The sequence below is a fragment of the Schistocerca serialis genome, chromosome 5, assembly GCF_023864345.2.
Source record: "Schistocerca serialis cubense isolate TAMUIC-IGC-003099 chromosome 5, iqSchSeri2.2, whole genome shotgun sequence".
NCBI classification, from domain to species: domain Eukaryota; kingdom Metazoa; phylum Arthropoda; class Insecta; order Orthoptera; family Acrididae; genus Schistocerca; species Schistocerca serialis.
This window is the reverse complement of record NC_064642.1, coordinates 129,626,606-129,640,089: the sequence shown is the minus strand read 5'-3', so window position 1 is coordinate 129,640,089 and position 13,484 is coordinate 129,626,606. Positions and strand designations below refer to the sequence as shown.

The 13,484-nt window shown below is 38.7% G+C and overlaps 1 protein-coding gene across 1 annotated transcript in view; it reads left to right on the top strand.

Moving 5' to 3' along the window:
• Window positions 1–13,484, top strand: part of LOC126481579 (probable 2-oxoglutarate dehydrogenase E1 component DHKTD1 homolog, mitochondrial) — a 335,870-nt gene that overhangs the window by 183,464 nt on the left and 138,922 nt on the right. Inside the window, exon 10 of the mRNA XM_050105438.1 lies at window positions 1,613–1,748. Coding sequence (XP_049961395.1) covers window positions 1,613–1,748 — 136 coding nt within the window. The remainder of the gene's footprint in view (window positions 1–1,612; window positions 1,749–13,484) is intronic.

Here is a 13,484-nt window from a genome sequence, read left to right as displayed (position 1 = left end):
TTCTTTCTTAATATAAATTCAAGCTTGTTCCTTCCCTGCTGATTGTCATTTCAGTGGTCTTGGTGTTTCTTATCTTCAGTCTAATAATGCTGTTCCAGTCTGTCAGCTTTGTCTGCACTTCTGCTACTGGTTTTCCCCGTAACTGAACATTGTCAGCATCTACTATAGCATGGGGTTCATTATCCATTTCCTTGGTAGATTTTGTACTATAGGCCACTACTATTATGAACAAGAGTGATGATAGGGAACTTCCTTGTTGGACACCTCTCTTTATCTCAAACCATTTACTACCTATCTGCACACAACTGTAGCAATTTAATTTTTCATTTAAATACTTTGGAACCTTGAGATGTTCCAGCCATTCCCAGATTTTGTTTTGAGAACACTAGTATAGGCTTTTCCAATGTTCAAAAATGCAATCAAAATATTCTTTACATGTTCCCAGTACTTTTCTGTCAACCTTCTTACTGCAAAAATGAGGTCCATAGTACTGTGATTCTTCTTGAAGCTAGGTTGCTCCCCTCTAGTATAGGTTCTGCAATCTTCTGAAGTTTCATTTTTATTATTTTTCCAGAATGTGAGGGTATGTGACAGTAATCTGCACCCTTTTAGTTTCCATATTTCCTTCAGTTACCCTTCCTGAACAGTGAAATAATGACTCATTTTCTTCAGTCTGCTGGGATTCTGTTGTCTTCCCAGGTTTTTGATAGCAGTCTATATAGCCAATTTAAGCCTGGTATTCCAGGTGCATTTATCGTATTTGAGCTCAAATCATCATAAGCTGGAGACTTGGCTGTTTGTACATTCTTTAGTGCAGTTTTAGCTCCAAGCCCGGTTAGTCAGTGTTTCTCATTTTGTATGTCATTCAATGCAGCTTCAGTTGTGGTGGTGTAGTTGCTGCCTCCATTTAGCAACATATCAAAATGTCTCTTCATTTAATCTCTGATATCTTCCTCTGTTCTCATTAAGCTTCAATTGTCTGTTTCCACTGAAAGGATATTTACATATTCACTTCTTTTATTCTTTATGTAGGAGCTTCCTGTTTCCTTGGCAACCTTCTATCTTTGTAATGAAGTCATTTCAGCACTTTTGCTTTTCTTCCTGTATCAGGTGTTTCATGGCCAGCTTCATTTTGCACATCAGTTATTTTCTTTTTTGTGATCTAAGTTCCTTTTTTTAACTTGGTCATTCCACCAGAGTGTTTCCTGCTCTCTTGGTGTGGTACTTGTTCTTCCAAACACATCCCAGGCTTAATTCATAAGTGTTTATTTGAATATTGTCCATTCTTCTTCTACACTTCTCGTTTCAGCTGTTGGTAATTTAGTTGTTATCCTTGCTTCATCTTCTCCAGGTCCTTCAACAGCTATGTTTTGCCTTTCTCTTCCTATTTAAGTATAAATTGACTCTTTCCATAGCCCTGAAGGCTCTGTTTCATAATGGGATTTATGAAGTATGAATATAACTGAATGAAGGATAGAATGAATATCAAATTTTACCTTAATTATCAATATGATCTTTGAGTTAAATGTAATTCAGTAATCTTCATTAACCTTTATTAGTAAGATCATGTTCAGTGATCTGCACTAGCCTGCTCACATTATTTTTCAAACAGATCTGTTCCAGATTTGTATGCTGAATCTCTAGCAAATGAGGGCATTCTTTCTACTGAAGAAGCTAAAGAGATAACAGGAAAACATACAGAATGGCTAAATAACATTTTAAAAACCACAGACATGTATAAACCTGAGGTAAGATTTTTGCAAAGGAATATAAAATTATTTATATTACTATTTCATTGCCATTTAATAATTTTTACATATTGATAAATGTGCTGTTTGGTGGGGCAATTAATTTGAAGCCAAGATTAAAGTATCCATCCTGTGTTAACATGGTGTTTCATTATTATTCTGTATGCTTAAATTGACTGCCTTTGGACTTCAGCTCTATCCACTCTCTCTGTCTGAAAGGAGACTCTTTTCAGAATGTCCCATGTTTATTATTGTGGAGCTTTTAAGTAATTAATAAGTCCTCTGGCTGTGTTATGGGACATGTGCAGAGTAAGCCCAGCAAGGCCATTTCAAACATGAAGTTTGCTCCAATGAGGTGTTATAAGAAAAGGAATGCAAGTAGAATTTTTGAAACATTAAAGCTGGCAATTTGGAGTGCAAGCAATCTTGCACATAAAAAAAAGTTAGATTAGAAAAACATCTCTCTGCTTTTAAAATTAACATACTGCTATATCAGAAGTGAGAAAAATTGAAAGGATTTATGGAAATGCAAAATTGTACAATGTTTCACAGTCGGGTACCACATGGGAGAGGAGCATCCACATGAGTAACAAATAAAGAGATGACTCATGAAATGAACACATTCCTACACTTTCCATGATGAACTAATTTTATCAGGTAGACTTTAAATTGATAAAATATGCATCTTAATACCTGAAAAGGATGTATACAGGATATGATTATATGAATATCAGCAAGACATGATAAATGCAATAAACAAAAATGAGTATATAAAGATATCCAGAGACCTAAATGCCTGAGTAGGGAAATCACAAAACTGAATATAATGGATACTGACAATGATTATACAGTAAGCAATAATGGGAAAAAACTGACAGAATTTGTGATGTACAATAAACTTCAGTCAACAAATATTTTTGTTAAGCACAGATATATTTACAAATTCACATGGACTGCTCAGGCCTCACATTCAATAATAGACAATGTAATGATAAGATGCAATTGCATGTAAAAGACACAAGGATGTATAGAAGGCATATTTAAGTACAGATTTCTTTATATTTGTGTTGAAATATAAACTTCCCAAAAAATGTATGAAAGGAATAAATGGAATAAAGTTATCTATAGCAAATACAAGGTCCAATGGTCAAATGATAAAAGCATCAGATGGTTGTAGCATCAAGCAGCAGACATGTTAGGCAAATACGCAACACATTCCATTACTTCAAATTTTTTGTAAAGTTTTCAAAGGCAGATTGTGAGAGCTTGGCTTGGCACAAGCAGAATACTATTCAGCATACGAATACTGTTCGACATATAACTGCACTACGGCACTAATAGTTTGTCAATTCACCATCTACATGAATACTCCCTTTCTTAGTTGTCATATATATTATGGAAGTCTGAATTGTTTCATACGTAAGACCCTTACTGTTACAATGGCAGGGCACTGACTGACAGACTTCAGGCACACAGGTACACACACAAACCTTACTTGGGTTGTGCATTTCTTGTATTTGATACAGTAGGGCAGATATTTATGTGTTGGCAGGATGTTAGTTTGTAGCACTGTTGCCTTGTTATTGTTTCATCAAGTACCACATGTGTTATGCCACTGAGGTCTAAGCGTGTTCTGGAATGCAAAACCATGAACAAATATTGATATGTTTTTTTTTTTTACATATATTCCTTCATGATTGTTCTTCTATTTATACTTCTTCAAAATGATTTTCAACTGTTATAGACAATGATTCGCTTTTATTACAGACTGAGTGACAGATCTGCATCGAGTGGAATATAAATTTACAATGAATCAAACTGAAGAATGTTTTCAAATATTTTTTTCACATTCATTCTTGTCATCCTTTGCATTGATGATCCTTGTTGCTATTTGTTCTGACAGCCCCATTAAGTAGAGCATGTGGTGTTGGAAACTTCATGCCGCACTTTCTGTGATGTAAAGTGCACTTGTGAACTCTATCCACTGCATAACAATTACCTCAAACAAATAATACAATATAAAACAAATATTTGCACTAACATGATGCACTCATGTATTATTCAAAAAGCATAACCTTCAACAGAAACTCAACAACTGAGAAACTTATTCATTTATTTGTGATTGCAGTCTGTCTTGGCGTATTCCATTGATGAATTCTTCTCGGGTTATCAGCCGAGTGGTGGCGTCGTCTTGTCACAATGTTTCGACTAGTTTTGTACCCGTCATCTTCGGCTGATAACCTGAGAAGAATTCATCAGCTATTCATTTATTGACTACAAGGGTACAGAAACTTTACACCTCTTACATTTATGAAAAGAATCCCAAATTTAATTCAGCAATAATTCTGTACTCTCACACATGCCACCCCATATGAATGAGTGAGCATGTTACTATCTTCTAATTAATCTAATTCAGATGCTAATCATTACCATAAGAATCAATTTTCGTTCATATACATCAGATATTTGTACGTAAGTCATGTTTGCCTTACCTTTTCTATTCAAAACATTTATACAAATCTGGTTTTACTTCTTAAAAACACCAGGTAATTGTATACATTTTTTGTGTTAATATTCATTATTATTATTATTATTATTATTATTATTATTATTATTAGTAGTAGTAGTAGTAGTTTTCTTTCAAATCAAACTGTCACAAAGGCTTTAATAAAAAATCAGTTGTATTAATTAATTGAAAGTGTTCTGTCAAGGTTGTAATATTTCAATATATTGGAATCATTTCTGCAAATATCACAACATTTCTATATGCTCATTTATCATTATTCTCTCTTCACCACTGAACCTTAAAGTATGTCAGTGCAACTAAATTCCACTTAAATGGATATGTTACACCTCACTTATTACAGTCCTCTGTTTATTAAAACAGCAAGTCCTTAAAGTCTACACTATCATCTAAATCATATAACTGCTTATAATCCATCTCAGATAGTCCTCATTTCAATTTAGAATCTATTTTGAGAAAGTCTTTCGTTCAATTCTGCTTTCAGTATTTTTGTCACGTTTAAAATTATTTGTTTCAGTTCTGCTATTTGATTTAAAATTACCTGCAAAATTGTTTCTAAAATCACTTTTTGCTCTGTGAGAGCTATTTTTGTCCACCTCCTAACAAATATTAATAAGAAATAATCATGCAAATGGTATGGGGCAATAATAATAAATAATGTTTGTGTCTTTTATCTTTATCTTTCAATAATGAAATAAACTCCCTGAACTAGTACTCTGTTCTAGTTGAGTGCTCTCTTATAAATCAACTAGTTTCTTAGTATTCATTAAACAGTTCACCCTGTTGGACAACAAGGTAAATGTATTAATTTGCATTTAACAAGTTGGTGCACAAAAAATCATCTCTTAAACAAACAGAACCCATCAAGTTTTGACAGAGTGAATTCCACAGAGAGTTCATGCACGAGACATTGGCTGCATCTGTTTGACAGATGCTTTACACACCCATCTGTTATTGCTGATCACTGGCTGTGCCACCCAGCCATATTGTATAGTACTTCAAGCTGCTAGTTGCAACTAGTTGATGAGCAAGTTTACTGCACCCTCTGTTGCCATTTTCTTGAACTATTCTTCTCACAGTCTGAAGTGAATGCATGTCACACAGCCAGTGCATGCCAAATGTCTACATATCTTTGAATTCCAGGTTTTAATCTTTTGTTGGTCAAGATCATTCAAAACTGTATTCAACTCTTAGAATATTTCTTTTCATTTTATATTGGCTTCCAAAAGTCAATGCATCATGCTTAATGATATTCTAGTGTTGTTGTTGAATTACATGACAACTAATGTTGTCAAGAAAATTTCCTTTTTAGTATTCTTTGAAACTAAAAATTAAAATTGTTTCTAGTTTAGACATAGAGCACTTAATATTCTTCTGATGTATTACATAAACAGTTACATCATTTCAAATTAATGTACATTTTTCAATGGTGTAAGTGCTACATAAATTTAATTCATGCCACTTAATCACAGTGCTAGTATATCACTTTGAAATAATCTCTTAAATCACTTTAGAGGTGAAATATAGAATGCAATCCTCAGTTCCTTTCCACATTCATAGTAATCACAAAGTCTTTAGTTACTTTTCTTTTGTACAGCTGCCTAGCCTTGCTCACTGTACAACAGCACTCACGTACGTAATTACACTCCTGGAAATTGAAATAAGAACACCGTGAATTCATTGTCCCAGGAAGGGGAAACTTTATTGACACATTCCTGGGGTCAGATACATCACATGATCACACTGACAGAACCACAGGCACATTGACACAGGCAACAGAGCATGCACAATGTCGGCACTAGTACAGTGTATATCCACCTTTCGCAGCAATGCAGGCTGATATTCTCCCATGGAGACGATCGTAGAGATGCTGGATGTAGTCCTGTGGAACGGCTTGCCATGCCATTTCCACCTGGCGCCTCAGTTGGACCAGCGTTCGTGCTGGACGTGCAGACCGCATGAGACGACGCTTCATCCAGTCCCAAACATGCTCAATGGGGGACAGATCCGGAGATCTTGCTGGCCAGGGTAGTTGACTTACACCTTCTAGAGCACGTTGGGTGGCACGGGATACATGCGGACGTGCATTGTCCTGTTGGAACAGCAAGTTCCCTTGCCGGTCTAGGAATGGTAGAACGATGGGTTCGATGACGGTTTGGATGTACCGTGCACTATTCAGTGTCCCCTCGACGATCACCAGTGGTGTACGGCCAGTGTAGGAGATCGCTCCCCACACCATGATGCCGGGTGTTGGCCCTGTGTGCCTCGGTCGTATGCAGTCCTGATTGTGGCGCTCACCTGCACGGCGCCAAACACGCATACGACCATCATTGGCACCAAGGCAGAAGCGACTCTCATCGCTGAAGACGACACGTCTCCATTCGTCCCTCCATTCACGCCTGTCGCGACACCACTGGAGGCGGGCTGCACGATGTTGGGGCGTGAGCGGAAGACGGCCTAACGGTGTGCGGGACCGTAGCCCAGCTTCATGGAGACGGTTGCGAATGGTCCTCGCCGATACCTCAGGAGCAACAGTGTCCCTAATTTGCTGGGAAGTGGCGGTGCGGTCCCCTACGGCACTGCGTAGGATCCTACGGTCTTGGCGTGCATCCGTGCGTCGCTGCGGTCCGGTCCCAGGTCGACGGGCACGTGCACCTTCCGCCGACCACTGGCGGCAACATCGATGTACTGTGGAGACCTCACGCCCCACGTGTTGAGCAATTCGGCGGTACGTCCACCCGGCCTCCCGCATGCCCACTATACGCCCTCGCTCAAAGTCCGTCAACTGCACATACGGTTCACGTCCACGCTGTCGCAGCATGCTACCAGTGTTAAAGACTGCGATGGAGCTCCGTATGCCACGGCAAACTGGCTGACACTGACGGCGGCGGTGCACAAATGCTGCGCAGCTAGCGCCATTCGACGGCCAACACCGCGGTTCCTGGTGTGTCCGCTGTGCCGTGCGTGTGATCATTGCTTGTACAGCCCTCTCGCAGTGTCCGGAGCAAGTATGGTGGGTCTGACACACCGGTGTCAATGTGTTCTTTTTTCCATTTCCAGGAGTGTATATTGTCTGCATTCATTAATGCTCTTCCCTGCTGTACACTTGGAAGTAGCAAAATATTCTTTGCTTTTGAGAAACCAAGTCATAAATAAAATATTTTTCAATAATTTTTGTATCAGGATCAGACTCAACATGAATGCCAAGTTCTATTCTTTTCATCAATGCATTTCTTTTTCCTTAATTTCTAACACAAAGTTCTTCACTGCAGATTCTCATTTTACAAACAGTTGCCATGTAAGAGGTTTCATGGCAATAAAAATGTATTAAATTCCTGATGCAAGATTCTTCTTAACCAGTTTCATCTTCTGTTTTAATTTTCAGTTCAAACTTCTTTGCAGATTTGTGTTTCACACACGGTCATCAAGTGAGAGGATGCTGGATGGCAAAATCATTAAAAAATGTTGGTATGGGTTTCCATTACCTATACATTATAACATAATTATTCCTTTTTATACTTCTTCAAAATGATTGTCAACTCTTATAGATGATGATTCACATCCATTACAAATTGAGTTACATAGATCTACATCTACGGATGTGAAACTTGGACTAGTGGAAAAGAAGAAAAGAGAAGATTAGAGGCATTCGAAATGTGGTGCTACCGGAGAATGGAAAAAATCAGCTGGCGAGACAAGGCTACAAACGAAGATGTCCTCAGAAGAGTGAAAGAAAACAGATCTCTTTGGCGAAATATACAGAAAAGAAGAATAACCTTCATAGGTCACATTTTACGGCATAACAATTTCATTAAGAGAATATTAGAAGGAATCATTGAAGGAAGAACTCGCCGAGGACGACCTAGATTAAGCTACATTCAACAAGTAATAAATGACATCGGGTGCCAGACCTATGCAGATATGAAGAAGAAAGTTGACAAAAGAACGGAATGGCGTGCTGCTGCCAACCAACCTGTGGGTTGATAACCGAAGAAGAAGAAGAAGATCTACATTGAGTGGATCCTAAATTCACACTGAATCGAACTGAAGATTTTTACATATTCATTCTTGCCTTGCTTCTTCATTGACAACTCTTCTTATTGTCTATTCTGAGGCAACCCTTAAGCAGTCTGTGCAATGTTGCAAGTTTTGCACCATGCTTGCTGTGACATAAAGCTGCCTGCTGACAAACTCCAACTGCTAGACACTTTACAAGGAGTACCTCAAAAAAGTAGCACAATGCAAAACAAATATTTACACTAACACATAACAGTCTATGTGATTATATAGAAATTATGCCTTTGCATATTATTTAAATAGTGTGACCTTCAACATAAAATCAACTGCTGCACATTCACTGTTTTATAGACCATGAGGGTGCAGAAAACTTTGCACCTATTGCATTGTAATGAGCGAGTCATGAAAGGTTGCCAGAAAAAAAGGAAAAAAATCACCCAAGTATGAATATTGGCTGTAAGCCTTGTAACTTAAGTAGAGGTGTACATTGCAAGCTGCTTTTGTCAGTCCATTGGGAGGTCATATGCATTGATTAACCAGTGATTTCAAGCCCACTGAGTGTGAACTGGAAATAAAAATTGAAGCAGCCACATATCATCCATAAGCAAACAGTCTCAATGCCATATAGAGAGGTCCCTCAAATACCAAGCAAAGCAGAGTTTGGCAGAGTTCAAGAGTTACAGCGAGCAGAAGAGATCCAGCAACAGCCACTTCAAATGAATGAGCCTATAGCAGATGCTATGTAATTGAGCAGTCAAACTCTGTTAACTTTGTGCACGTAGAAGGACTTCGAAACTCGCATGTGCATACCTTTCGGCTAGTGTTATTGGTTTCCATTGTACATTTGTCTACATGTACCTGTGTCTCTGTGTCACATTGTGATGAGTACTTGAACCTAAGGTTTTTATTAAATCAACAGAATCTGACACTTCCAAGTTTTGGGGTCTGTAGTACCAAACTCTACTGTGTAAACCCAAATCCTAATAAAGTTATAGGCTGGAGTGGCCATTTGCTGCGGTAATTAGCTGGAGATTCTAGTAAGCCTCATCTATGTTTTTATAGAACAGTGTCTATGCTTTCCTGTATGTTCCTTGCTAACACCTGAAGAAGCAATAAAAAGCAGACTAGAAATGCCACCCAGAGTCTCATTTCCCCTATCACCACCATATCTACCTCCTTAGGTTGATGTCCAACTCATTCTGTACTGTCTCCAAGCACAAAGACCTGAAAAATGTCAACTTGATGCTGTCACTGTTTCAGTCCTATATGCAGTTATTCGTATACTAAGAAACAAATGACCTCAAAATCCTGTATCACCTCCGATCAGAGTGTGACCCACATTGGGTTACAACATGTAAAACTGGTGGTAGATGTGGGGTACAGGCTTCACTTCCTGGCTGAGTACCTTTACCAAGAAGTAAGGTGCCTTAGAGTATTTTCTGTTAGGAGAAATAGCAAACCCATGTTAGGACAAACTGGCTTGAGCTTTTGAGGTAGATCAGTTTGGTGCCCAGGCAGACAGTCATCTTTAGTGTACAGCAGGATCGCAAAAGAAGAAGTCACCATTCTTTGCTGAAGAATTATGAGACTGCAGCAAGCGGCCCACAGCAGTAAACAAGACAGGACACATTTCACAGCAGTTATGACAGCTAATGTCAGGGCTAACGATGCTTGAAACAGCAGCACATATGTGCTGACTACACTGACTTCCAACCTCATGCCTGCATGAGATATCAACACAGCACTGCAGCCTGACAAGGAAATATGGGGAGCACATCACAATATAGTGTGAAAACAAGATATTCATCTGTGAAAAAGGACAAAAAATCATTTATTGTGAATCTGGAGGGTAGTGAGGTCCCCATTGACCATATAGTCTTGTCTGAAGCATTTAAGTTAATCCCAAGACCTTTTGGCAGAAATAAAGGTGAACTTAGGGAATTTGGGTACAAAACTGTGTTCTGACATTTGAAATACACCAAGCCATTGTCATAGTTTGCTATTAAAATTTGTTAAAACTAGGGTTGTGGGTGTAGCTCAGATCAAACTACTAATACACGATATGACAGCAGCTTAGGCAGATGTGAAAGGACTTTTATTGGAGAACTGTGAGTCAAAATGAAATTTGGACTACCATGTGTTTTTATTATTCTCTAGTAGACAGAAAAGGGCCAAAAGTATGGCAAGTATGGACATGTCACACTGACACATTGCAACACTAGTTTTGAGAAGCCATCCAGGGAGCGATGAGGGCATCAGATGTTCTGCGTAGCTGTTCTCTAATTGAGAAGCTGGCACAAGCAGTGTTCATACTAGTAATGAAAGATGACAGGGTTAAATAATAATGAGAGCAAGAGGAGAGGATTTAATGTTAGCACAGGCAGTGGATCTAGCATTAACAGAAGAAGCCTCCATTGCCTCTTCTAGAGAAAGGTTCAATCAATCCAGTTGCTGAAGAGATTACTGTTTTAGGTGGAAGAGAGAGGCCATCATGTGAGGAATTGCGCCGTAGAGAAGCATGTCAGGAAGATAAGCACCATGCATCTGAGTTGCAGTGGAGCAGAGAAAGGGCATCTTACCCTCCACCACTACTGAGAAGAGAAGAGGAAACATTATGTAGCAGTCGTTTCAGGGAAACTGGAAGTGAGCAGTTGACAATGTGTCTTTGATGCAGTCTTCAAGGGTGTTTGAGGCTGTGAGATCAGGTGAGACCCATGTATGTTATGTTTGTAAAGAACCAGGACATATAGTCTGACATTGTAATGCCAATGCTAGGCTAGTGAATACGAAGTTCAGAAACTGTGGAATGAAAGAACAGCTGACACATGGCACAAAGTTGTACTCAGTAGGTTGGAAGGGCAGGAGTGATCTTGTAAATATAAGATGCACGCAGGAAAATGTGGGAACCACAATTTTCATTGTAGACAGTGCTGCTCAGGTGAGCATAATAAAGGAATCATCACTGAAGAGTATGGTGAGCAATAATGCCAATGAAAGAATAAAACTTAAGGGATCACTGCAGAAGTAATAGAGATCCATGAAGTGGCAGTGTTAATACTGAGGATAGATGATGAAGTGTGTGTGTGGGACACAAGTTTAAGACACAGTGGAGGACAAGTTAGATGTCTCACATGAAGAAATTTTACACAGAAACTTCTGATAGAGTTTAAGAGTTAGTAGATTATGTGTTTCAGCTACCCCATATTGGTGAGAGTTTAGAGAGCTTTGAAAAAGCCAAGTACTTCACCACTTTATACTGTGCAAAATGTACCACCAAATACTGTTGAATGAGGATGATAGTGAGAAAACGGCTTTCTCTTCTCCAGGAGGGCATTATGAATACGAAAGATCACTGATGGGAATAATAGATAGTAGAGCCACTTTTCAGAGACAAAAGGTGTTTGTATATTTAGATGATGTGGTCATGTTTGGAGCTATGTTAGAAGAACATAATGCCAGACTTGGAGAAGCATTTGAGAGGTTCCAATTGTACAATTTAAGATTTCAGGTTGACAAGTGTGAGTTCCTATGGAAACAGGTAACTTACTTATGGCAAATAATTACAGCAGAAGGGTTAAAACACAACTGACAGAAAGTGAGTATCAAAGACTCAGTACCATAAAGCAATTAAAGGGATTACTAGGGACTGTGTCATTTTATCATCGTTTTATGAAGGACTTCATTCAGCTAGCAAAACCTATACATGAATTAATGAAGAAAGGAGCAAACTGTGTGTGACTGACTCAGTGAGTAGCAGCTTTCCAGGAATACAGGAATTAAAAGAGAAAATAGTTAGCCATGTGATCTTAGTGTATCCTGATTTTACAAAGCAGTTTATAATTACAGTGGGTGCCAGTGAGCAGCTGATCAGTGCCTTATTGAGCCAAGGAGAATTAGTACAGGGTTTTCCAATAACCTTTGCATCCAGAATGCTGAACCATGCTGAGAGAGGATATAGTATGATCAAGCAAAAATCTTAGCCATAGTGTTGGCAATGAAGCACTGCCAACCTTACATGCATGAAAAGAAATCATTACCGTATTTACTCGAATCCAAGCCGCACTTTTTTTCCGGTTTTTGTAATCCAAAAAACCACCTGCGGCTTGGAATCGAGTGCAAAGCAAGCGGGAGTTCTGAAAAATGTTGGTGAGTGCCGCCACAACTAACTTCTGCCGTCGAATATATGTAGCGCCACACAGGCATGCTTTGTAGGCACAAAGATAAATACTGGCACCAAAATCTCTGCGTCAGTAAATAAATTAAAAAAAAAAGTGGAAGACGAGCCTTTTTCCTCCGCCCAGAGTTTCGACCACTGCATTTTGGTACATTATCCAACGAAGTAAATACAAATTCTGTATTGTTGATCTTCGAATGTAGCAGCATTTCAATGTACTACGAAAATCCGACTGGCAAGACTGTTTGGGATGTTTGTCAATATGGCCAACTCTACGTTCTGAATTTTTTCCTACCTGTGAGAAGAGATGGCTGCTAATAGGAGCTTTTATGAATTGTGAATCACATGTAGTATTCTCTTCACCATAAGATTAATATGAATATAAACATTTTGCCATGTATTGTTTCGTGTTTGCTACTATCTCATTTAAATCCTGTCTGCCTAATAAACTACGAAACTAGAGTGAGACAACAGCAAACGCGGAAGAATATACATGTCATGTCATGTTTATATTCGTATTATTCTTATGCCTGATAGTGATACAGTCAGAAATGAAGCATGGCAACTGACTAGATTTTTAAATCTAAGATGACTCTAATTTCTGTGCAGAATGTAATGAACTAAAGAGGTGCCTGAAAAGATTTTGGAACGGAGAAAAATTTTCGCTAAAATTTCGGTCAGAACATCATCTATCATACGCAGTCTGTTATTTGGTTCTTGTTGATCATTATCAAAGAAAGCAGTAGTGTAAGTAACAACAAATGTTTCGCTAATGAGACAACTCCTCTCTATTTTTTATTTGTAAGCGGCGGTAGCGCGCACAAAAGCAAGCCACGCCGCGAGCGGCGACAGGCCGTAAACACGCACTATCAGAATGCGACAAACAATGCATGACACAGTGCAGTAATGCATTTTCAGTTTGGAGTGACGTAAACACCTATAACAAAGAGAATGGCACTTATCAGATCAAAGAAAAATAAGCAATCAATTCAAACCAGACGAAGCACGAGAAAAAGGAAGG